The sequence below is a fragment of the Aspergillus pseudoviridinutans genome (genome assembly GCF_018340605.1).
Source record: "Aspergillus pseudoviridinutans IFM 55266 DNA, scaffold_6, whole genome shotgun sequence".
NCBI lineage: Eukaryota > Fungi > Ascomycota > Eurotiomycetes > Eurotiales > Aspergillaceae > Aspergillus > Aspergillus pseudoviridinutans.
In genome coordinates this window covers 2,465,613-2,490,243 of record NW_025091286.1, presented here as the reverse complement: position 1 = coordinate 2,490,243, position 24,631 = coordinate 2,465,613, and the positions used below count along the sequence as shown (strand labels likewise).

Sequence of the window (24,631 nt, the reverse complement as noted above, 5' to 3'; positions counted from 1 at the left end):
TATTCATGGCCAAGCTGGCTACATAGAATATAACCGTACTAACTGCCAACACTACTCAGTATATATACGCAAAGGCTTAAGAAGTATCATATATACCGAAAGCATTGAGAAGTATCAAGGATATAGGCAGCGTGGATAGCTACAAACATGTAATAGAACTGTATGATACGTGACCTCTCCTGCTACCTCAAGCCCCCTGCCAACCACACCATGATTTTAACCTGTTACATCTTCTTCTTTACTCCATCCTCCCTCAGCCGATACTCTCTCACAGCCAAAGCCATCGACCCTACGGCTCCAGGTCCAATCACCACAGATCCAAGAAGCAACCAAGCCAGCCGCCGCCACTGGGCAGTCCTCCCATCGACCTTCCCTAGCAGCAAGTGAACATAGAACACACAAGCCAGACTAACCACAATCCAATCAAACTGCGAAAATAGATGGTACCCCTCCAGCAACGTCAGGTATGCTCTCGGCTGCAGAGATCCCGTGTCAACAGGGTTACCGACTTTGCCGGGAGTGGGCCAAAACAGTCTGGTCAGACTGGCATCGCGTCCTGGGACAGCCAGAGCGCTGAAGACGATGAAGAGGTGCACGGCGGCGGATACGGCTGCCGTGAATAGAAAGGAGGCGACGATCCAGGGTCTGTCTACGTTCGGGGCCCGGGGATTCTTGGAAGCAACCAGGCCGTGGCGGGGATATTGAAGGGCAATGCACAGGAGGCAGATGATTACCATGAGGAAAGGCGAGCCCAGGAAGCCTGCAATGGACCCGTGGTGAGTCCATGTGTCCCAGCCGAGCCAGGACGGGGCGAAGAGGAACAGCGGGAAGAGCAGCATGGTCGGGATGGTGGTGGCGAAGAGGGCAACGGCTTCGTTCAGGGGGACCGTTGGGTCCCGCGCGGTGGCTTCGCTCTGGCAGATGCTGTAGAAGTAGAGGGGCTGGATAACGGCGGCGCCAAGGGCATTCCACAGGATGATGAACGGGATGGGGCTGTATCAATGTCATACATCGTCAGCAGGACCTTTAACCGGGAGATCTGATGGGTAGACGTACTGGCGCAGGGCAAGTTTGCGGACTCCGCGCCGGCGGCTCTCGATAAACACCCATACGCCAGAGCAACAAAGCAGGACGACCAGATCGACAAAGAGTCGACGAGGGCCATCGGAGAGATCGTTTGACAGCACCTCGTAGAAGGCTGCCAGGTAGGTCAGGCGCGCATCAAGCACCCCATTCCCGGTATACGTTGAGCGAAGTCGCCGTCCGTCCGGGAAGAAGCCCTGCGCAATAACGGCGTTCATATTGTCCAGGGTCCCATTGGTGAAAGCAACGCCCCAGAGCAGAATCGCCCCGAGGGTGCCTAAGAAAAGTAGACTGGAGGAGGTGATGGTGGCCATGGTGATTGCCTGCGAGATACAGAGTCTCAAGAGCAAAATAATCCAGAGTCAGGCTTTTTCAATGACAAGACACTTGTTCGACTGAACAAACCCTCCTAATCCGACAACAGCGCCGCCCTCCGCGCTCGCCCGCGTCAGGCTCGTCGGCCGTCCACGCGGCCGCCCCTGCATAAACACGGCAGATACACCCGCACGATAAGGCACGATGGGCTTCGGACGCGAGCGCTACGGGTAAGCCGTGCTTCACCAGCCGTTGCTACTCTGGCTATTTCTATTTCACCTAAATGCAGCTCTTCTCAACGGCATAAGCCATAAACAGGATCTCTACATGCCTCACTAGCCGATTTGCAATTCGCAATTGCAAAACATATTCCCAATGACCTCCCCTTCCTTATCTCCAAACGACCGTTTTCGCGTGGTGATTGTGGGAGCCGGCGTCGCAGGGTTGACCCTCGCGCATGCCCTCGATCTCGCGGGCATCGACTATGTCTTGGTAGACAAAGGAGTCGTCGCACCACCCTGGGGGATCAGTATCACGCTTCATCCGCACGCCTGCCGCATTCTGCATCAGATCAACTGTTTCGAGGCGGTCTCGGCACAGTGTACGACGATGGAGCTGTTTTGTCTCCGTGGGCCGGACGGAAAGGTCTATCACGAGCAGCGGTTCTTTGAGGCAATTGGGAAACGGTATGCGGCCCTTCCAAAGTATGAAGTTCCAGGGCTTATGTCGCGTGTAGTACAGGGTATACGACGCTCACGCTCGAACGAAGGGCATTACTACGGACGCTGTATGATAAGCTACGGGATAAGTCCCGGGTCATCGAGCGGTGCCGGGTCCAAGACATCCAGGAGCGCGACGGGAAGGTCCACGTCCTCATGGCCGACGGTAGCAAGCAGACAGGGGACTTGGTGGTAGGCACGGATGGGGTGCACAGCGTCGTGCGGGAGTTGATGTGGAAGAGAGCGAATGAGGTTATACCGCATTTCATCTCTGCCGCTGAGAAACGATGTTCGTATTTGCACACTCCCTGTTGAAGACAAGACTGACCAAGCAGCAATTGTGACCTCCTACAACGCCCTGATTGCCATGTGTCCCATGCAGCCCGGCCTCGGGCTGTCAAACATGCACTGTGTCTCCAACGACAAGTTCTCCTTTCTCATCCTGTGCCAGCCGGACACGATCTACTTCGTGGCGCATTGCAAGCTCCCCGGCGGGCGACAGACGCGCTGGCCAAATAGGGAGCGCTACACGCAGGCCGATATCGACGAACTGGCGACCAAACTGGCCGATTATCCTCTGTCCGAGTCGCTGCTGTTCGGGGAGCTCTGGGAGAAGCGAACGCGGGCGCATCTGGTGTCTCTTGAAGAAGGTGTCTTGGAGCATTGGTTCTTCGGGCGGACGGTGCTCGCCGGAGACTCGGTGCATAAAGTCACACCCAATGCAGCCTTTGGCGGCGCCACGGCCATGGAGAGTGCCGTCGACCTGGCCAACTCGATCCACCGAGCGGTGACTGCGCATCCGAATAAGACGCCGTCCGACGTGGAGATCAGGGATACCTTGCAGGGGTACGAGAACTCTCGGCGAGATCGTGTGAAGGACATCTACCGCGTGAGCTGGATGTTGACGCGGTTGCAAGCGTATGACGGGTGGCTGAGCTACATCGCGCAACGATGGGTGTTGCCGCTTATTGGGTTGGATTTCGTGGCGAAGAATGTTGCGCAGACGTGTAGTGAAGCTCCGAAGCTGGAGTATGTCTTTGTCGATGAGGACAGGGGCAGTTTGGGGTGGAAAGATAGTAAACCGGCGGCCAAGCGCAGCGAAATGCTTATGGCCCCGAAGTCGCAGCTGGTTCCTTATTTTCCGCTGCTGTTTGGTGCCGTGGTGATGTTTTCTTCTGTGGCGTTTGTCTTTATGGTTTGAGTCCTACGACAGCGGACAGCGTAGATAGAACAAGAGTCTCACATGTCTGGAATAAGATCTAAAGGGCATAAACCAATCCCTCTTCAGGGCGCACTGCACCATTGGAAAGTTTTTCCCATCCCCCGTAGATTCCATTCTCTCCAGCAATGCCCTGTCCGAAGACTAAACGCATGTCAGGGATGGCGGAGGCACGGTGTGCTAACCATTCCTTCCACCTGTGCGAGACCTTTCCAAAATACGTTGCAGCTCCCTCCCGGTTGATGACTGTATCCTGGATGCCAGAGGTATTGTACTGGATCTTTCCAAGTAATTGCATAGCTGCACGAGCAGCCTGGACTTCATCTGCTGTGTACACCTGAATAAAGTCAATATAATGCCTCAGACGCGAGGTAAAATCAGAGAGACTRACCTTCTGCTGACTGCCCACCTGCAGAATGACAGTTTTGCATGACTGAAGCGCCGACTCTTGAATATTCTGGCATATCTGACTCAGGACATTGTCCCGCGCCCCGCAGTCTATAATCACCACCTTTGATGGCTGTAGACCCTCAATCCACTCAGTTGCTTGGTTAATTTCTGTATATGCTAATATCTTAGACACACACCCCCAGCCTTTTCTATCTGCGACCTCCTGCAACACACTAGGTGACGAAGACGAAGTAACCTGTACCAAACCCAGGGGTCCACTTTCCCTGGCCCGGTTGAAAAGACACCATGAAAATGACCGTGCAACCTTGGTTGATGCACCTAGAACCACTATAACAGCAGATGAGAGATCTGCATCATCCGCAGACCAGGGGAGTTTACTCGCTGCTCCAAGCGGATGAACTGGTTCTTGTGCGCGCGGGTTAGGAGAAAACACATACTCACTAAGCAGATATCCAGCGACCCAGACCCCTTGGAAAACTGTACTCCATGCCCTCTTATCTAGCTCTTCTTCTTCTTCATTAGGGAGTACCCATTCATAGCGATTGTATATAGGCATCAGCTGTTGTCTGTGGCTGCTAACTTCCACCCAGTGGCCTTCAGGATCACTGCGTTCCAAGCGCAGGAGAGTAGGCAATGTGGAGGTAGGCCAGTATCCCCAGATAAGGGATTCTGGGGTGATTCCAGGGACATTGCTCTCAGTGACAGTGGCATATCCCCATGCTGGGACAATGCCCCAGGAGGACTGATCATTGTATGGGGCCGGAGCGGTGGGTGGGACTGGGTATGTTTTCCACCTGTGGCTGTCAGTGACAACAGATACAAAGCCAGGCCGCGTACCAATGCAGTAGATCTCCTCCACGTGCGTAACTAAGGTTGTTGGAAGTCAATCCTAGAAGGATAGGTCGCGCACGGAGCGACAAGGAAGGCAGGTTGTGGTCTAGAGATGGAGGAATTTTCACCACAGCGTGTTGGCGGTTGTCGGCCTTGCAGACAACATGGATCATCTCTGGGTTTGTAGCAGGGGATTCCATCCTGATGACTGTGATGAAATGAAAGAGTGAGAAAAGGTTGAAGGACTGAAGCAGGTGGCCTCTTCTCTTCTATTTTTCTTTGTGCTTCCTTAGTCTGCCCCTCCTTTAGTCGCTGGAGACGGCCGACAATTTCCGTGGGTGCATAGTGGAGAGTGGAGAGTGACGTTTCAGATATGCAGGCATTATGGCATAAGATTTTAGTTGACTGACATTTAGCTGCCAGACGTATGTCATTCTAGTATCGAATATCTACTAACGTCAAGTTTTCGGTCTAGAGTCTATGATCTCGATCTCTTTCTATCCTCCTGCCGCAACAAACTCCCAAACCCATCATGCTCCTCTTCCCACTTCTGCAAGGTGACACCCACCCCAGCCACAAGATGATGCCAATACCCGCTTTCCTCCTCAATCGCATCCAACGCACCAGACAAAAACCTCAGCGAACCCGCGACACCATCCGCCGTCAGATCCGTCGCCGCGCGCAACTCCCGCCACAGCGCCCTCATGCTCATCACCAACGGCCACCCAATAAACGTCCGCTGCAGAGCAAGCATATCCCCATCGCTCCGGGCAACCGGATAATTCATCCGAATAGTACTAGCGATTTTGAGCGCATCCGCCGAACATCTCCGTCGCGACTCGGCGACTACAGACGAGGGTAAGTCCTGCCGCTCAGCCTGGTCGATGGCTGCTTCGTGCAGGTACAGATCCACGGCGCAGAGGTTGACGAGTAAGCTGAAGGCCGCGGGGTCCTCGCGCGAGGCTTTCGCAGTGAGGTGTGCTTTCAGGCCGGCCATGCGGTCGTTGATTGCCTGGCTGAGGGCGTAGTGGCGGTCCCAGAAGCCTGACCCAGGAGGCGGCGAGTCGGATTCTGCGGTGATGCTCTGCATGACGTGTCGCATGCACTGTCTGGCGAGTGTGGCCATCAGCACGAGTCCGCCGTAGGATGTGATGTGTGTGGCGGGTGTGAGATTGACGTTCTCGGTTAGGATGGGCATATGCATGTCTTCGAAGTCGGGGCCTAGTTCGCCGGGGGAGGCGAGATTGACTTGGACCTAGATGGTCGGTTGGTTCTTTGCCTGCTTGGATGGAGAGAGAAAAAGAGAAAGATAGAAAGAAGGCAAGGACGTACTTGGGGCAGATCGATGTGGCATGGTATGCCGGCTCGCATACTCGTATAGGTTTCCAAGATATACAACGCCCAGAATGCCCGTCGTCGTTCCTCGAGATCACCCTGCTCTTGTGTCGTTGGCAACGCTACATGAAAACCCCAGCTACTCCGGCAAATTGAAGCCGGGCGATCGAGATGGTTCAGATCCAGCACTTGCGCCAGTCGGATTGCACGACCGAGGGTCATCCAGGCGCGTGTAACCTGCCGGACATCGAGTTCATATCGAAGGATAAAGACTAAACTCTGAAAGAGATTCAAGTCGGCATGATGCTCATTCCGCTCACACAGCTCGGCATACTGGCGCGCGAGATGGTAACATTGATGCTGTATCGCACGATCCTGTACGACAGCCACCATCGACCCCATCAGTGCCACCGCGTAGCTTAAGCATTTTGTCGGGAGATGGTTGGGATCACGAGCAATCTCAGAGAAAAATCGTTGCTGGTTGAGGATCGGCAGGGTTGGATAGAAGATCTCGAAGTAATTGCGATACCTGAGAGGTCCATCAGTCATCTGTCCGTAGTGATTTTCCTCTGGAGGTAAATATACAGGGCAATCAGATCGGGAGGCTGTTCAGCATCGTCCGATACTCTCGCATGAGAACTAGGCTTGCTGGAGAGTCCAATCTCCTCTGTGGCAGCCGGGGTCTGCAGCTCAGGAAGCCCGAGGAATTCTAACGATGTGCTAGACCGATAGATGTCAGAACTCAGAACCTTGCTATCCACCAAGCGATGATTTTCCCACTGATACTAACCACCAGGGTTCTTGGTTCCCGCACTCTTCCGGAGCATCCTGAAAGACCACATCCGGTATCGCAGGCAACTCTGGCTCTGAAAATGGTCTGCATGGGGCCTGAGATAGCCAAGGGTATCCGGCGACTGGAACTGCACCAGGCAGCGCCAGGAGCGCTTCTGCTTTGCCTGTACGATGGTTAGTCCCGCGCCCTGGGTCTATCTAAACTGCTGGGAAGTTAACTCAATCGTTCCTGTAATTCAGACAGCCGCCGGGGCAAATCTGAATCCATTGCGGGACGGTAGCTCTTGCGACCATAGTAGCTGCAGCGATGGCCCAGACGATCACAGCGTCCGCAGCGAGGATCCGCCCGGTCGCAGCGGACTTTACGCTCTCGACACACATCACAAGCCAGTCGACCTTTGGGTCCGCCTCTAGACGATTCGAGTTCGTTGGTGTTGGATTGCGGGGAGGCAGCAGACGGCAACTCCGACATAGTACTGGAGGATCTGGATGGACTGAGGTAGGACATCTGCTCCGTGTCTAATGATTATCTACATAGTCAGTAATCCCAGTCAGCATGGGTGAAGATGTTGGAAATCCCTGCTATATGTATTCGTTCTCATCTATCCTGATCCGCCTCCACTACTAGCATTATCCTTGTCTAGATAGCGCGAAGTAGGCAGTGTTGCTCACTTTCGCTAGGTCCGCTAGGGCGACTCTGCAACTAGGTGGAAGGTCAGTCAGACTTGGACGCCTAGAGCGTTGGTTGGGACAATTGCGATTGGTATTGGCTTCTCCATAGTTACAGGGCGCTGGACTGTGTCAGACAAACTCATCGAGTAACGTAATTGGTGTGTGAGCGGGCCATGTAGGCCAGTGGGCCACCTCTATATGCCGTAGAAAATGGCCTTTTTTTGGACTTCAGTATCTCAACCAAAGCACCTACTAAGAGCTTAATAATAAGACATATAGTTTATTATCCTATTTAATATTTATAGAGGCTTTTATCATGTCTTAACAAACACCGATATCTTGAGTAATATCCCTTACAGCTGTTATTTTCATACTCTGAGTAAATTTAAGAATATACAGTAAAATCTAATTTTTAAAAGTCTTAAAAAATAATTTGTGAATTTTTCTATACTTAGTTATACTATATATCTAACTTACACTTTATAATCTTCATGTTTGGGTGAGATATAGAAGCCTTAAAAAGAGGCCTTTTCTACGGAATACAGAGGTGGCCCGCGGGACCACATGGCCCGCTCGCTTACCGATTACGTTAGCAAACGAAGCAGATCATAACTACAGGGGGATATGAGAGTCAGACCCTGCACCAGCTATGATAGGATCAGCAAGAAGGCTGCCAAGCTGGGGGCCGGAAAATATGAGTTTCCATCAGGGTTTGAATACACAATTAACCGATTGGACAAGAAGAGCCGGGTGAGTAGTAGTAAGTCATGTAAGAATTTAGGACGCCTTAGCACGTAAGATAATGAAAGCAGCCACCTATCAAGCCGTCGAAAAAGTTCCCCACCATAACGGTAGGGTAACATTGTGGCTTTGTTGATAGTGCTAACAGTGATACTCCTGTGGTGCCAAGGGAGCAGGCATCACTATTAGGCGATTATATTAGTTTCTGGGCAGTGTCAATCTAGACCTTGACTTGGTAAGTGTTGGCTAACTCTCTAGTATCATAGGTCTACAGGTCATATTCATCATTTATTGCAAACAATGCCAAGCGAAGCAGCTGTCGTGAAGATAAGCGGCTTTTGCGGTCAGTTCGAGGGAAAAGGATTTATGCAGAGCATTTGATCATCGTTATCGATCATTAGTCTACACTATTCCCTTGCTAGGAATGACGTGGCCCGTATGAGACTCACTGGGCTAAAGCTAGATCCTCTACATACTCCTATTCTTAGCCTGAATCGAGAGGATGAGAGCCTCTCTCTGTCTCAGTGAGTATTAAATATGTAGTAACGGCAGATGAAGGCACAGAATCTAGGCTTCTAAAGTTATCTCAAGAGGTAATGTCCTCTATCAACTCGTCCTTGGCGTCAAACTAGGCTATGTAGGAGTGGATTGGGACTTTTAACAAAGAAAACTAAGCTTGATGCTCTATCTGTTGCTACTCAGGAACTAGGAGAACTAAGAACACGTCAGAAGTAGATATATAGAACGCAAGGACGGCTGGTAGCTATCAGAGTCTCGCTGAGGCTGCTTCGAATACTAGGTCAGCTCTGCAAAGCCAACAACGCTTGAGGTTTGAAATGTGCGCGTTGTACGCCATACACCTGACCAGCGTTCTTGTTCTATTTGTGCGTGTCTCCAGCAGTCAAGGAGGCAGTGAGGGAATCGCATGCAAGGAGAGGAAGGAAGGATGGCACTCACTGGCGTTCGCTAGATATATTGGTGGAATCTGTTCCTTATGCGCCAAGGTGCAATTCCCGAACATCTCCTGCTCGCCAAGTGTCCAGAGGCCTCACTGGTGCGTAAGGCGGACACGGACGACACAGACCGGCCAGCCCGGCCAGAGGGACAAGCATGAAGTCTGTAAATGCAATAGACTCCTGTTATTGCAACCAGTGACAGCCCCGATCAGGTAAATATTATGTTCGGGCCGCGGCACAGCGTCTACATCGGGACCATGAACTGCACCCTTGGTGGAACTGGATGGGTCCATCGGCTCCCTAGGCTGTGACAACTTCTTCTATGCTTTTACCTCTTCCACAGAGGAAAACTCCCAGCTGGCGATGCAATATGGCAGGGATATTGCCAAGCACCAGGATTAGAGGTATTAGCTTAGATGTCTAACAAATCTTTTGGATGGAGTCATAGAGAGTTATAAACCAGAGCGAGAGCGAGAACTCTAGGTGAGAGGTCCCAATGATGGCGATGATACTGTAGTCCTAGTGAGTACTCATTTCAATTAGGGTGCTAGGCTGGTAGCTTGTCTGCAATTCTCCAGCTTTATTTTCATGCATTGGCCTAGATATACCAGACATGTGGTCGTCCTCGAGCCTAGCAAAAGGCACACATTTTACTTGATAAGCACGACCAAATGTCCCCGATCCGTCCCCGGCTTACCCTTCTTGCTCTACTATATCAAAATCTTCATAGGGTTAGGGTTAGGGGGTGGCGGCTGCCATATAAAATTGCCTGATGGAGTTGGGCGGAGCCCTCTTGTACGGACGCACGGAGCCATCATATAGTGGTTTGGTTATGCAACTCAAGCAGAGGGAGCCCAGGACACCTTGTATAATGAATAATAATTTCATGGCAGTAATAGTATAGTCATTGATGGTCTAACTGAAATAAATGATATATACATAATCCTACAGGGCATGATTATGAACCATACGGTCCATACCGCATCTGGTCAAACAATATACATAGATATGACGGGTCAAATTCGTCATGATTTTGGTGTTACGGAAAGATCGGTGTCTACCCAAGGTTTAGGGTGGCCGCAGTCCCGAGTCCAGAACCTACCTCCAGGTAACTTTGGTTAGGCTTAGTTTCAGACATGCGTAAGAAAGATAACATATTAAGGTTTTGCAGAGGCTATTCAAGACTAAGAATTGACGGCTATATATACCCATTCCTAATTAGGCCATACCACAACTATACCTATATAGTTATATGGCTAAATACATAGCCTTTCCTATGCTCCAATCTTTATATATCGCAGGGAGAGAGTGTATGTTGTAGATGGGTGGGAGGCGCTGCGACGGGTATAGCGTTACTAGAAAAGTCTATGAATCATGTGCTTTCTGCTTCAAGGAGAAGGTCGATGCAAACGGTCCATTTTAAAACAACCTTGGAACCTGATACCTGTCTCTACCGGGTTCTTACCTTTTTCCATTTGTTAATAACTACACTGCAACCAGAAACTAGACCTTTTCCCCCTTCCCCCTCCCCCCAAAAGAAGACGTATAACATTGGGGGAAAAATGCAGATTAGTAATATATACTAAGTGCCGTTCAAAAAACCCCAAAATACAGAACCATCTGTCAAAAAGGTAAATAACACTCTAATGCTAAAGCTTATTACTATGTCTGCGTCACAAGGCTATGGGGGAGATCCTAAGGCATAGGCTGCTGCTTGGCCTGTGCTACCGCTAAACCTCAGCTATGCAAGCAAGTAGCTTAAGCCTTTATTTGTCTACGCTATCTATGAGCTTAGGCTGTGTAAAGAGTCCTTTGTGATATAGGCCCAGACACAGCCTCTGCTATTGCTAGGACCATATTGGGCTAGCTCAAATTTCAGTATCCTGGGATGCTAGAAAGCTCGTGCCATTCCTGGTATAAACCTAGATCAATCCTGTTGATCCGTGGCGTCAGGACCCACATCCATGATAAGGCGAATCTTTGGCCTTCGATGTGCTCGTGATTACTGATTTACTGTCCCCTATAGAAGGATTTCAGTAGGAAGACTATGGTACCCTTCCAATTCCAGACAGCCAGACTAGGAGCTTGCAGTAAGAGCTACGATGTTACGCTTAGGAGAACTTCTCCAAGGAATATTGTTACTTAGAGCTAGGACATGTCTACCGAGCGCTCCCTACCTGTCGGACGTTAGATGGTTACAATGGTGATGGTGAATGATGGTAGAAATTAGAGGCGATAGAAGGGTGTGAGGAGCCAGCATCCAGCCAGCATTTACAGTATAGGCACAACCCAGCGGTTATTTTAGTTCACATAGAAGAAAAGCCCATAATAAAGACAAAGGCGTACTCTGTTTTACCACAATCGACATCACCAAACTATCAAAACTGAAAAGGTAATGTATTGCAACATCCTACAGATGACCAGCTTCCGACATGCTAAGGTCTACCATGTTACAAAAAGACCAGTTTCTAGATTAGACTGTCGTAAACAAGACTTTTGGGAGTCAGGTAGTCCAGCAAGTAGCCGCTTACCATAACCCGTGTCTTGACGTTGAGTAGTTGACCTTCACTCGATGTTACAGTTCGACCTTACTAAATAGCGAATGTGAGTGTTGATATGGAGGGGCTACGGAAGTCAATGATGCTATGCTCATACTTTACATGCTACTAAGGGAATACTGAGTTACTATCTCCTTTGCGTTGTGTACCAATTTTGAGATTCAATTGGTTCAGATCGTTCGATGACAATATTCAGATTTAATGCAAATGAGTTTTTGATGTCAGACTTACACAAACCTAAGTGTACTTTCCCTGCTAGCAATTTAAGCATAATTAATGACGTAAAAGTTAAAGCATCCTTGTGTATTTAGGCTTCGTCGGATAGTGGACAGATCTATAAAAGAAAACCTTCTTGCTCTTATGAGACAAAAATTGAAATGCTGAGCTTGCTCTCTATTAAACTACTTAGCTTCAAGGGAACAAATCTAACCCAGTAATCTGTCATCATGCAACTTATTTCACTCATACTGTGCCTGGCCACTGCTGCCCTTGCTGTCAGTTATCCAGCCAACTATTTTGCAGCACCAATTAATACCGAGGCTACGCCTTGCCACGAAGGCTACAATTATTGTGGCTGGGACCTCCGAAATCAACATGGTAAGCTCAACATAAACATATAACAGGGGTTAGCCAATGATTCGCGCTAATGTCAAACTGAAGGTTGGGGCGACATTGACGATAACAATGGGGTCTACTATTGCGTAGCTCCCTTCAAGACACGCAAAATCAATCATTGCAATCGCGGTTGTCTCGGCCCAGTTGCGCATTGTCAGTGAAAGAGTGTACTTGTAGTAAGCTTTATCGATTCAGGTTTGTATCATGTCCCGCAGCAGACACATATCCTGAGGGGAAGGATTCATGACTGACTGCAAGCTGCTTATAGCAATATCTTGCGAACATCACGTAAACGCGGCCCTGCTGAGTTTCAATTTCTCGGTACAGACATTTTTTTACTGACCTTTTTTTGGGTAACCGCTTTCGCACTCTAGATATGGGGAGCGGCTTTGGAAATATTTGCTTTTCTGTGGCTGAAACCGAGGGACAGGATATATGGATGGCATTTGCCTGGAGCAAAATTTACTGCCTTGGTATGGGTTTTGTCCTACCCTGAGGTTTTCCTATACTGTAATGTAAATGCAAAGGCAGCTTCTGAATGATACACTGCTAATTCCTTTCTCACCTAAACATATTTCCAAGCTTTTTAATGGGATTGAGCCGCCACGCAGTGGAATTCTATTAGACCAGGCCTGTATTAGCCTACGCTTATGCTTGACAGGCCCCTAAGGTAGGAGAAGTTGAAATCTAAAAACTATTGAAATTTTGGTTATTGCTAGGCCCTATCCGCCTACCTAGAGAGGCTAGTGACTGCCGATCTAGGCCTAGTGGTGGTTTTTGTGGTTAAACTCGGACCAACTTGGATTGGATCTGATTTCTAAAATTTCAACTTGAAATCACAATAGTTCAGTGCCGACTGGTTTTAAACTCACCTGAACTCGGACCGAATGATACGATGGTTCAAAGGCAACCCTTGCTCATCTACCGGTGTCCGTCGACTGCAGCCCCTCCAATCGATAGTTTATTTATGCACAATCAATCATCTTTTTCAAATTCGTCCCAGTGCAGTTGAGCTAGCCAGGTTGCTTATGGACTAGACCTACTTACAACTTATTTTGCCCTATTATGTTGTGCAATTGGAGAAAATGCTCGTTGTCTTGCTACTTGAGGTTCTTCCGACTCCTCCAAAGGGAAATATGGTATAGAGACGCCGCCGGGACCTAACCAGTTACCTAGAGGAGCATAGCTTTATGTTCTCGTAGGTAGACTGAGTATTGACCATCCTCGTCACAGACATTGCGCGTTTCTTCGCAGCGCTGGAGGAAGTGAAGCGGTGGCTGTTGGAGGTGCGCTACCATTTCAGCAACATGATGGGACGGAGAGTAATCTCCTTCCTCATCGAGAGCATCAAGCAAAGGCTTGTTCTCGAGGATGTTCCAGATCTACAATTACTGTCAGCAAAGATGGTTCACCAGGCCACATAGTTAGACTTGCATGACAACGGACATTCTATGTGTGAGCGCCGAGGCTCCATTGCATGTCAAAAAGCACCTCCGGGGATCTGTAAATATTGAGTAGAATGTTCCGACACGCACAACTTAGTCTTGTGGATTGGTTGAGTAAGTGTAGTTGATTATTCAGTTAGTAGACATAGTTATGATGCTGGGGATTAGTAATACGATAATTTTGTAACTATCATTCGAAACGTAGACTAAAATTCTGAGTGCAACAGCTGGTACTTGTTTATAGAATGTATCCTTATTTTCAGATGTCTTCTGAGAGACACCGATTCCTCTTCATGCTTCCGTTTTGTCTTCCTTGATCTTGGCGAACACCTCGATGAATTCAGATGGATCTACCGCTCCGTCCAAATGATGCGCCCGCTCAATGATATATCGTGGGACACCGGTATTGCCTGGCTCCTCCTTGTTCTGTCGAGCCTCCTTATCTACAATATCTCCCGCCAGATCGGTATCGAGCCACTCAGCCACCTCGGCCTGCTCCAATCCAGCGTTCACGGCGAGCTCTGTTAGCACCTCCTTGGATGAGATGTCCTTCTCCAGCTCGTGATAAGCTTGTAAAATAGTGTCCACCAAGGCATTTTGGATCTCAGGAGACTTGGTCTGGCTGAGATGCACCAGACGGTGCGCGTCACGCGTACTCCCAATGAGGCCGCCGGGCTTGAAAATGATGCCAACAGTGCGTCCAATTTGGTTCATGCGGTTGAACAATGTGGCTCGCTGCTCTGGAGTCATGTCTCCCATTCGCTCATCAATCAAGTCACTTTTAGGCACGCTGTGGGGGTGTGGGTTGTAGTTGAGGTAGTAAGGGCTCCATTTGATAGAGAAAATGTCGGATCGACCACCTGGGTATGTTTTTTGATACAGCGCGATGGCTCGGTCGAGTTTGCGCTTGCCGATATAGCACCACTACAAAGTGTCAGTTCCGCCGTCACAATGTATTAAGAGCTGCGAAAGGCCTGAAACACCTACCGCACAAACAAAGTCAAAGACTACTTCAATGTCGATTACTGTCATGATAGGGGTTGATTAATATCAAGATTATCAAGTGGAGGTTTGACAGTTAGAAGTTGAGAGATGGTAGAGCTAAGAGGTAGTGTCAACTGTTGGGGAATGATGCATTGGGTAGCGCGGGAGAGCCAATCAAAGCCATCCCAAAATAGGTCTTCGATGCCCAAAATCTTAAACCTAGAATGGAATGGCGGGTTCCTTTTCCGGGGTCGGGCCCTTCGGAGTCGGGCAGCCGAACAAATCATTGTACGGACACTCCGATCAGTGGATCAGATTCACTTCCCCTCGATAATTACAGCATCCTTTGTCACTGATAGCTAGCTATCACAGTCACATATTCGAATTGGACAAAGTAGAAGAAGATCTTAATATAATACGGTTGCAAATCAGAGTAATGAGTGCACTGGAGCTCATGTACAGAGAGAGACATTGCCTTTGACTCAAAATATGACCAATTCCCAGACTCGGTAGTAGAAAGTGACCTCCAAGGAGCCGCTCGTTATATGCGGATGGCGTTCACAAGGGTCCCGTGTTACTCATAAAAGGATAAATCAAAGAGAGTAAATAATCCCAGCATACCTAGTTTGGTCAATCCCAAACTCAACCGTGAAACTTATTCCGCAGCATGATCTTGGCCTCTTGGCTGGGACCCATGTTAAAGTCATGAAATGTACTTGGCGGCCGACATCCATCCTTGGAGTCCGCCAGTTTGACTTCATACTGGGTCAAAAGCACCACCAGGATCAGCTTGATGGCCAGTGCAGTAAAAAACCTTCCCGGACAAGCGTGGGAACCAGCTCCAAACCCCAGCATTGTATCGGAGACCGACGCAAAATGAAAACGATTTGGATTGACCGTCTCTCGGAGACGAAGAAAACGATAGCCATCAAACCGGTTCGGATCCGGGTAGATTTCTGGATCGTGGTGCACCGCGTCGGCGGGAAATTGGAATATCACACCCGCTGGAGATGGAGGCCGTCTTTGAAGGTATGTGAACGGACTGTGATAAGTTGAGCTGTGACTTCCAGATGTCAGCTAATTCAAGCTTAGTAAGGGTGGTCGAGCTCACTAAAGCCGATGGGATGGACCCGCTGACTCTCCTTCATGAAGCTATCCAACTTCTTCATCTTGGCCACCTGCTGTAAGGTCCAGTTTCCACCACACTCTGCCAAAGCGTCGTGCACCTCCTGAGTAATCTCAGCACAATACTCTGGGCGAATGAGCAGATCGTACAGGACCGATGTCAGACTTGAAGAGGTGGTATGCATAGATGCAACAGTCAGAAACAGCTGTTCGTCCGCGATTTGACCAAGCGACTTGTCGCCTGTATTCATATTAAGCAGCCAGTGCAGACAATCAATGTAATTCCGGGAACTGCGTTCCTTTACAGCTGTTATTCGTTCTTCATAACAAGGAGAAAGCAACTCGACTGCTCTGGCCCGCATCGCCCGCATCTTCCTTGGAGCATCGCTCTGCCAGCGAGCCAGCCATCTCCAACCAGGGGAGTACTTGGCGCGAATGGTAAATGCGGCGTTGAATATGGCAAAGGTGGTTTGGAGCGAGATATCAATCCATTCGCGATTCCGACAGAGCTCGGGTCCCACTAGCGCCAGCGCGGTTACCCGGGCTGTCACATTGGCCAGGAGGCTATAAGCCGGGACGGTGTTCCATTCTACAGATGTCAGTGAGGTTTGAAATAGACAGATACAGCAGGGAGAACAACCCTTGCAATCAGGTAGATTTGCCTGCAATCCTTCTACCGCCTCCTGGTACATGCCGTTTGCTAGCATACCTGGTGGTAATCAGCAAAAGAACGTCGCAATTGACATTTTTGGTATGAAAATGCTAACCGAGATTCTTTCTCAACTCCACGCGAACTACATGCGCTGCCGCATCCGTCTGTTGCGGCGCATCGCTGTAACTGAGAAGAAACACCTGCTTTGGCTCAATTACGTTTCCCAGTTGCTTGAGACAAGCCACATACCTTCTCTGAGAATAGAGGAAAGCTGAAAAGATGAGTCGATGCATATTTAACTTCATCTAGATACTTCATAGGCAGCAGGACCTGTGGGCCTAGCTCCCCAATGGGGTTTCGCATTTGGACGGGGATCCCATTGCGCAGGTACTATTATCATTGGTATATATTATTAATGCAGCATTGTAAGAGGAGAATACCATACCTTGTCATAGCATTTAAACAAGAGAGACCGCGAGTCCTGGGCATACCGCTCAGGTGTATCATTCTCATCGAAACGAACTTCTGGAATATGAGCAAGAGCGTCTTTGTTTACGGGGGGCTGTATAGAAAGGCGCCACCAGATAATGGACGCCACAGCGATCGTAGCAAGAGTGAGAATGATCATCATGTGGGATATCAGATACCGGGTTCAAGCAAACGCGATACAGCACCTGTAGAGTAAAGGACGGATCTCACATAATGTGACCTACCTTGTCACGATGTTTGCTGTTTTTTTCTGATCGACAAAGGTACAGTGCATAGTCTTCGCTTACCAAGGCAGAGCACAAAAGCAAGCGTGGGGTGCTGCGATGTGTGGCTTGCCTCAATATTCTCCTAGTGTGAATACTCTGTAGCATGAGGCTTCCATAGTATGATCTACACACCCTGGACACGAAATTCTAAACGTCCGATATTTACACATCTTGCCATAACCATGGGATGGGGATTCTGCCACATATGCTACTACCTAGCAAATTCATCATCACGCAAGCCACAGAATATTCAGACTTGTAGAATCTGCTGTCCAGGGATTGTAGCTGGCTAGTACCCGCTTTTCCGTCTCTCAGCGTAGCTTTCCTTTTCGGAGATCCACGTCTACGACCCCAGAAGGTGTACCGTATATCTAGAGATTGCTTCTCCGAAAGAAGGCCTATCCTATATTCCAACAATATCCTCTGAAAAGGCGTCTGTCAATTGATAATACGCCCTTCATTGAAGCACTGCGAACGAATATATAAATATCTTATTCTTACCTCATTCGGACCTTGCGCTGGTTCGGGAACGACTTTTTCGCCTTTTGTAATATGGCGATGGCACTTGCGGTAGCTGCACCTTCCGAATGGAGAGATATTCTTCCATACAGTACATCCAAAGACAGTCCGACAGTGCACAGCATGGAAGTAACGACAGACAGCCAAAACGCACAGGGTGAATTTGGATTCTGGGACACTTGCGTACACCAAGTTATTCGCGAGCATTGCCAGAGATCTCCGGACTCCCCCGCAGTCAATGCATGGGACGGGTCATTCACATACGCCGAGCTCGACAGCCTGTCGGATGGCATTGCGTCAGTCTTGATCCTCCTTGKAGTCAAGCCAGAGAGCATTATACCCATATACATGCAGAAGTCCCGATGGACAACGGTTGCTATATTGGGAGTACTCAAGAGCGGAGGAGCTTTCACCCTTCTGGATCCATCCTATCCACGGAGCAGGCTGGAGGAGATATGTAAGGAAGTCCAGGCAAGGTTTATCCTTACGAGTGAGGAACTCAGCAAACAGTGTTTAGAGATGTCTCCTGCCCTAGTCGTGGAGCATCTAAGCCGGGCATGCCTGCTAAGTCCCGGCCAAGCTGGGCAAAAACCATCTCGACCTGAAAACGCCGCTTATATCGCGTTCACATCAGGTTCGACAGGAAGGCCCAAGGGCATTGTCATCGAGCATCGATCATATTGCTCTGGAGCTCGTTCGCACCTGAAGGTGTTTGGTATCGATTCGACCTCGCGCGTTCTCCAATTTGCCTCGTATGCCTTCGATGTCAGCATCATGAAGACGCTCAGTACTCTGATGGCGGGAGGCTGTTTATGCGTAATGAGCGAGTCTGAACGAAGCGATCCAAACTTCTTCGTCGAGTCGTATAAGAACTTCCGGATCTCCCACTGTTTTATGACACCATCCTTTGCGAGGACGGTGCAATGGACAGAATGCTGCAGCCCGCCACCCACCCTGATCGTGGGAGGCGAGTTAATGCGCCCCTCTGATGCGGTAGCATACGAAGCAATGGGAATTTGCTGCATGAACGCATACGGGCCTGCCGAATGTTCCGTCAACGTGTCTATACAATCTAGGGTGGAAGACGGTGTTGATGCTCGAAACATCGGATACACCACCGGGGCGACAGCCTGGATTATTAGCCCGGAGGATCCAGAGAAGCTGATGCCACCCGGTACGGTTGGGGAACTGCTCGTGGAAGGGCCGATTGTTGGTCGTGGCTACCTCAATGATCCCAGCGCCACTCGCCAGGCGTTTATTGATACACCCGCATGGCTGCGCAGGCACCGCAAGGGCATCTCTTATCAGCACCGAGTCTACCGTACCGGGGATTTGGCCTCCCAGGACAGCATAAGCGGTGCGCTGCTACTGCACGGCCGCAAAGATGCCCAGGTGAAGATTCGCGGCCAGCGGGTCGAGCTCCCTGATATCGAACACCATCTCCAACAGACCTTCCCGAACGGCGATGCCGAGGTCATTGTCGAAAAGGTCACCTTTTCCGACGATGGAGTGGAAAGGCTCATTGCCTTTGTCCTAATCCGTCCCTTTAGCACTGGTTTTATCACGGACAACATGGGAGATCGTCTCTTCCTGGCGCCCCAATCACAGATCATGGAGCAATTCGTCATCAGCAAGCGACATCTACAAACAAATCTACCCAGCTATATGGTTCCAGATATATTCATTCCGATATCCACTATCCCTCAAACTGCATCGGGGAAAACAGACCGCAGAGCCTTGCGAACCCGAGCTGCTGCCCTCTCGAGACGGGATGTTCAATGTTTTCTGCTCTCGCCCACGGGTGATAAACATCCTCCATCCACACCCAAAGAATCAACCATCCGAAGGCTGTATAGCAATGTGTTGAATCTACCTATCGACGTGATAGGCATGGACGACACTTTCCTGCGCCTCGGGGGGGATTCACTTCAAGCCATTCGTCTCATTGCAGCGGCCAGGACGGCCGGGCTTATACTACACGCCAAAGATATCCTTTCGCCGCAGAGTACGCTGGCTGAGCAGTCGCAACGTGCAGGTTTGATCCAGACATCAGACCATACAGGGGAAGCTTCAACTCCGTTTGCCCTCTTGCCTGTGGCAAAGAGGCATGATATTATCGACCTGGCGCAGAAGCAGTGCCGCGTGTCTTCGAAGCTCATTGAAGATATCTACCCCTGTACCGCACTGCAGGAAGGCATGTTCCTGACGTCTTTAAAACACCCAGGCATGTATACCGGGCAGATAACGTTTGATATTCCCGACAGGATGGAATTGCCCCGTTTGAGGGCTGCATGGCTGTCGGTGATGTCCGAGAATGCTGCTCTGCGAACACGCATCATCGAGACCCACGAGGGATTCATGCAAGCGGTGATCGTCAATGACTTCGCGTGGGAGGAAGAAACCAACGAGATGCTGCCTTCTGGCCGGTGGGAGGCGCTCGAGATCACCAAGATCGGTGTGCCTTTGGTCCGGTTTCGCTATCGCCCTCGACATCGGCAGCTGATTATGACAATCCACCATTCCATCTGGGATGGCTGGTCGCTCCGTTTGGTGCATGAGCAACTACAGCGTGCCTACATCGGGCGCGATCCGTTGCCGAGCACCTCATACAGCTCCTTCATTCAATACACACAGGACCTACCAGGGGCAGACGAGTTCTGGGCCTCCGAGCTCGCCGGTGTGAACGCGCCGATATTCCCGACCTTGCCATCCGGCAACTATCGGCCGTACGTAAACGCATCGCATCGACATGGGGTGAGAAACTTGGTTTCAACCGGAAGGGAGGAACATACCACCGCTACCTATATCCACCTTGCCTGGTCGTTACTCATTGCCCACTATACGGACGCGGACGAGACCGTATACGGGGTGACGATCAACGGGCGCAGTGCCGACGTACCGGGGATCGAGAATATTGTGGGCCCAACAATTGCAACCGTCCCGCTGCGCCTTCGAGTCAATCAGGAAAATACCGTGAAGATGGCGCTGGATCAGGTCCAGGACTCTCTCGCACGCATGATTCCATACGAACAGGCTGGCTTGCCCCGCATCAGTCGGTGTAGCAGAGATGCCTCCAAAGGTTGTCGCTTCCAGACTTTGCTTATCATTGAAGCTCCCGCGGATCGCGGCGTGGCTTGCGAGAAGAACGAAGCTGGAAACTTCTCCATTATCCGGGGAACGACTCAGACTGAGATGGACTACACCGCGTTCTCTTCTTACGCTATGATGCTAATCTTTCGTACCAGCGCCGACAAGAGCGCGATTACGTTCGATATCACATATGACGCGCAAGTAATAGGCGGCGTTGAGGTGGAGCGAATGGCTCATCAATTCGAGCATGTCTTGCGACACATCTATAAGCCTGCAATGGAAAGGATTACAGATATCAGCTTTCTCGGGCCTTGGGACATCGAGCAAGTACAACAATGGAACAGTTACATGCCACCAGCCGACAATCGCTTCTTGCAGGAGTTGATCTTTGTTCAATGCTCCCGTCGACCTCAGGCGTCCGCTATCATTTCCTGGGATGGCTCATGGACATATTAGGAACTCTGGGCACACTCATCGTTCGTCGCCAGGCAACTGCAGAGGTATGGTGTGAAGCGAGGGACTCCTGTGGCTGTCTGCTTGGACCGCAGCAGATGGAGCATTGCAGTCATCCTGGCCGTCCTGCTCGCTGGAGGCACATGCGTGCTGATCGATTTACTGTCTCAAAGACAAAGAGTGCGAGATATCCTTCAAATCGTCGGCGCAGGTATCTTGGTCAACAGTCATGCAACTGCCCCGGTGACGTCTGGCCTCTGTCCCACTGTTATCGATGTATCACTCCTTGCGGCCCAGAACGGCTATTCGCAGACGGGATGTCCCTCCAATTTGGACACCTGGGAGAGGGGGGTAGGAACCCCAGAAGACATCGCATTTATCATGTTTACGTCCGGTAGTACTGGCCATCCCAAAGGCATTGAGATGCCCCATCGCACCCTCTCCACGAGCATTTACCATCACAGCGCGGGGATGAAACTGAACACCGGCAGTCGTGTCCTGCATTGCTCCTCATATGCATTTGACGTGAGCATCTATGAAATCTTTACTACATTGACCGCTGGTGGAACCATCTACGTCCCATCCGAGTTTGACCGCATGAACAATCTCGCCGGCTTTATTCGAGACACCCAGGTCAATTGGGCGTTTTTAACCCCTTCCACAGCCAGAACCCTCGACCCCGCAGATGTTCCCTTGTTAACTACCCTAGTTCTTGGAGGTGAAGCCGTGACCCACGACAGCGTTGAGGCGTGGGCAAAAGGCCGCTCCCTCATCAACGGCTATGGCCCTGCCGAGGCAACGATCTGTGGAGTGGGCAATATTTCTGAGGCGGGATGGAAATCCGGCGTTATCGGTCGAATCGTTGGTGGTTTGGGCTGGGTTACTGTGCCATCAGACCCAACCAGACTGGCAGCGGTTGGCGCCGTGGGTGAACTTCTCCTCGAAGGCCCGTTCCTGGCCCGAGGATATCTGAACCTGCCAGAGGTTACGAGGGCCGCTTTCATTGACCCTCCCAGCTGGAGAAAACAGATTCCTGCTCCGYCGCCCTATCCTTTCCTCTACCGAACAGGCGACCTGGTCCGATATCAGCCGGACGGATCCATTCAATATATCGGTCGTAAAGACAGCCGTATCAAACTCCGAGGTCAGCTCGTGGATCTGAATGCAGTTGAGGCAAGTCTCATGAGGGTGTATCCGGCTGCGATTCAGGTGGTCGCAGACGTGTTGGTTTCCGATAGTACCGCCAGACTGATTGTCCTGATGAAGCTCGGTCCACCAGTGACAGGGACTCACGATGATCCCATGTTCCAGACACCAGACTTGGCTTTCAACGAGGCCGCTGCCTCTATTCAAGCTCGTCTTCGGGCCATTGTACCTCCCTATATGGTGCCGTCCGTGTTCATTCCTCTACGTCACATCCCTCGCACCCTCACAGGCAAGACAGATCGTCGTCAGCTCCGAAACAAACTACTCTCATTATCACAAAGCGACCTCCAACGCTATATCATGAGCTCCTCGGCCAAGACACCCATTTCTGATGACAATGCACGGAGTCTTCAGGAGATTTGGGCAGAGGTGCTTCGACTCCCATGCGAAGCAATCGGGAGAGAGGATTCTTTCTTACTCCTCGGCGGCGAGTCTCTAGCGACGATAAAAATGGTAGCATTGGCAAGGCGGATCGGGTTCGTGTTCGCTGTGGCAGATGTTTTGAACAACATGAGTCTGTCAACCCTCGCGCGGTCCCGACATTTGATCACAGAGCATGATATCCCGAGCCCGTCACCCTCGCTCTCACTGTCAACCATCGACAGCCAGTCCCTCCAGGAGATTCTCCGACCATTACAGAACGGCGGCCTAATTAAAGGAAGCAATGACATTGCGGCTATTCATCCTGTCACCGCCGCGCAAGCATTCCCCGTACAGAGGTATCCATGGTCACATTTCCAGTTTGACTTATCTGGGGATATCTCGCCCAGCGAGCTTCAAACCGCCTGCACTGCGTTGATGGCCCGATTCACTATCCTTCGCACGGTATTTGTCGAACATGCGGACCATCTCTTGCAGCTCGTCTTGCGGGAGGTGCGCGAGTGTGTCCATGAAATTACGACCGATGAGCCTCTCGATAACTTCTGTAATTTACTTTGTCAACAGCAGCAGGGCATCTGTGTTGTTAGCTCTACAGCACTGCCAACTCTGTTCACTCTCGTGTCCAACCGCCAGCTTAACAGACGTCGACTTCTCCTCCGCCTTGCTCATGCACAGTACGATCTCACCACAATCCCTCTAATCGTCCAAGCCTTGGCCGATGAATACAACAGAACTCCCCGTGCGAGCTTCTCCTCCGACTTCAACTACTATCTCGGTCATCACATGCGCCAGAATAACGACGACAGGGCCCATACCTTCTGGAACCAGTACCTGTCGGGCTCCTCTATGACATCTACATATCAGACTGCAAACACTACGACGCCTCAAAAGCGCTTCTTTCACGTCACTGGATCATGCACAGTTACGCCCGCATCGCATCCCCCCGGCATCACAACTGCCACCGCCGTCAAGGCCGCCGTCTGCCTGGTTCTAGCCTCACGGACCGGCTGCACAGACATCGTCATCGGCCAGACAGTGGACGCCCGTTGTAGTTCGGCTGACAGCACCCTTGACCAGATTGTTGGCCCCTGCACGAACTATATCCCGTACTGGCTCAGCGTGTGCTCTTCTAAAACTGCGTTGGAATACCTCCGCAGCGCGCAAGCCCAGCACACCACATCCCTCCGATACTCCTCCCTGGACCTTGACCAGATCGTGGCCAAGTGCACCAGCTGGCCGAGCAGTACTCAATTTGGATATATCGTCCAGCACCAGGACACTGGCGCAGACTTGGCTCTCTCGCTGGGAAGTGGCAGTACTTCCTCGCCGATGACTTCTTACGGCCCTGTATTTCCTCAAGGGGAGGTCTAGATCGGCTCGACGCCTCATTCTACTGGTCTGAAGATTGATGTCATTGCCTCGAGCGCAGTGCTAAGCCAGGAGGATGCTCAGGCTGTGGCTGAGGAGGTTGGCGCGGCGTTGGAGAACTTGCTTGGATGTGGAGATCGCCCTCTTTCGGATTTGATAGGAAATACCTTCGCTAGCTAAGCTTATTGACTAAATATACTCTCAAGTTACTTAGATGAGTCGCAGGTACTAGTCTCTGGGCTCACCATGCTGGGGAGTCGAGAGAAGCTCATTGAAATAACGAGTCACGTTTTGAACAACAGATCCAGCCCTAGACTGAAGTTCAGCTTCTGCCCCTCACGGTCTATGGAAAGCAGGACAGTGCAATAGAAATCCTCTTTCTCATTGTCACTTTTCACGAGTATAT

General features: G+C 50.5%; 7 protein-coding genes across 7 annotated transcripts; 2 read left to right on the top strand and 5 right to left on the bottom strand.

Moving 5' to 3' along the window:
- Positions 1–224: 224 nt before the first annotated feature.
- Positions 225–1,397, bottom strand: Asppvi_009300 (uncharacterized protein; the record flags this gene model as incomplete). Its single annotated transcript, XM_043305157.1, has 2 exons — positions 225–993; positions 1,057–1,397. The coding sequence occupies 2 exons, from the start codon at positions 1,395–1,397 to the stop codon at positions 225–227; spliced, it is 1,110 nt and encodes a 369-aa protein (XP_043161092.1).
- A 376-nt stretch (positions 1,398–1,773) lies between these two features.
- Positions 1,774–3,318, top strand: Asppvi_009299 (FAD-dependent oxidoreductase; the record flags this gene model as incomplete). The annotated part of the gene is made up of 3 exons (XM_043305156.1): positions 1,774–2,084; positions 2,135–2,406; positions 2,435–3,318. 3 exons carry the CDS (start codon positions 1,774–1,776, stop codon positions 3,316–3,318), a joined length of 1,467 nt encoding a protein of 488 aa, XP_043161091.1.
- Positions 3,319–3,376: 58 nt separating this feature from the next.
- On the bottom strand, positions 3,377–4,778 carry Asppvi_009298 (DUF2855 family protein; the record flags this gene model as incomplete). The annotated part of the gene is made up of 3 exons (XM_043305155.1): positions 3,377–3,673; positions 3,728–4,541; positions 4,585–4,778. The coding sequence occupies 3 exons, from the start codon at positions 4,776–4,778 to the stop codon at positions 3,377–3,379; spliced, it is 1,305 nt and encodes a 434-aa protein (XP_043161090.1).
- Positions 4,779–5,056: 278 nt separating this feature from the next.
- On the bottom strand, positions 5,057–7,177 carry Asppvi_009297 (uncharacterized protein; the record flags this gene model as incomplete). Its single annotated transcript, XM_043305154.1, has 5 exons — positions 5,057–5,833; positions 5,911–6,442; positions 6,499–6,633; positions 6,704–6,869; positions 6,925–7,177. The coding sequence occupies 5 exons, from the start codon at positions 7,175–7,177 to the stop codon at positions 5,057–5,059; spliced, it is 1,863 nt and encodes a 620-aa protein (XP_043161089.1).
- A 6,806-nt stretch (positions 7,178–13,983) lies between these two features.
- Positions 13,984–14,724, bottom strand: Asppvi_009296 (DsbA family oxidoreductase; the record flags this gene model as incomplete). The annotated part of the gene is made up of 2 exons (XM_043305153.1): positions 13,984–14,616; positions 14,680–14,724. 2 exons carry the CDS (start codon positions 14,722–14,724, stop codon positions 13,984–13,986), a joined length of 678 nt encoding a protein of 225 aa, XP_043161088.1.
- Positions 14,725–15,318: 594 nt separating this feature from the next.
- On the bottom strand, positions 15,319–17,081 carry Asppvi_009295 (cytochrome P450; the record flags this gene model as incomplete). Its single annotated transcript, XM_043305152.1, has 6 exons — positions 15,319–15,680; positions 15,788–16,390; positions 16,442–16,510; positions 16,569–16,653; positions 16,703–16,843; positions 16,899–17,081. 6 exons carry the CDS (start codon positions 17,079–17,081, stop codon positions 15,319–15,321), a joined length of 1,443 nt encoding a protein of 480 aa, XP_043161087.1.
- Positions 17,082–17,760: 679 nt separating this feature from the next.
- Positions 17,761–24,228, top strand: ftmA (nonribosomal peptide synthetase ftmA; the record flags this gene model as incomplete). Its single annotated transcript, XM_043305151.1, has 2 exons — positions 17,761–21,207; positions 21,274–24,228. The coding sequence occupies 2 exons, from the start codon at positions 17,761–17,763 to the stop codon at positions 24,226–24,228; spliced, it is 6,402 nt and encodes a 2,133-aa protein (XP_043161086.1).
- Positions 24,229–24,631: the final 403 nt, after the last annotated feature.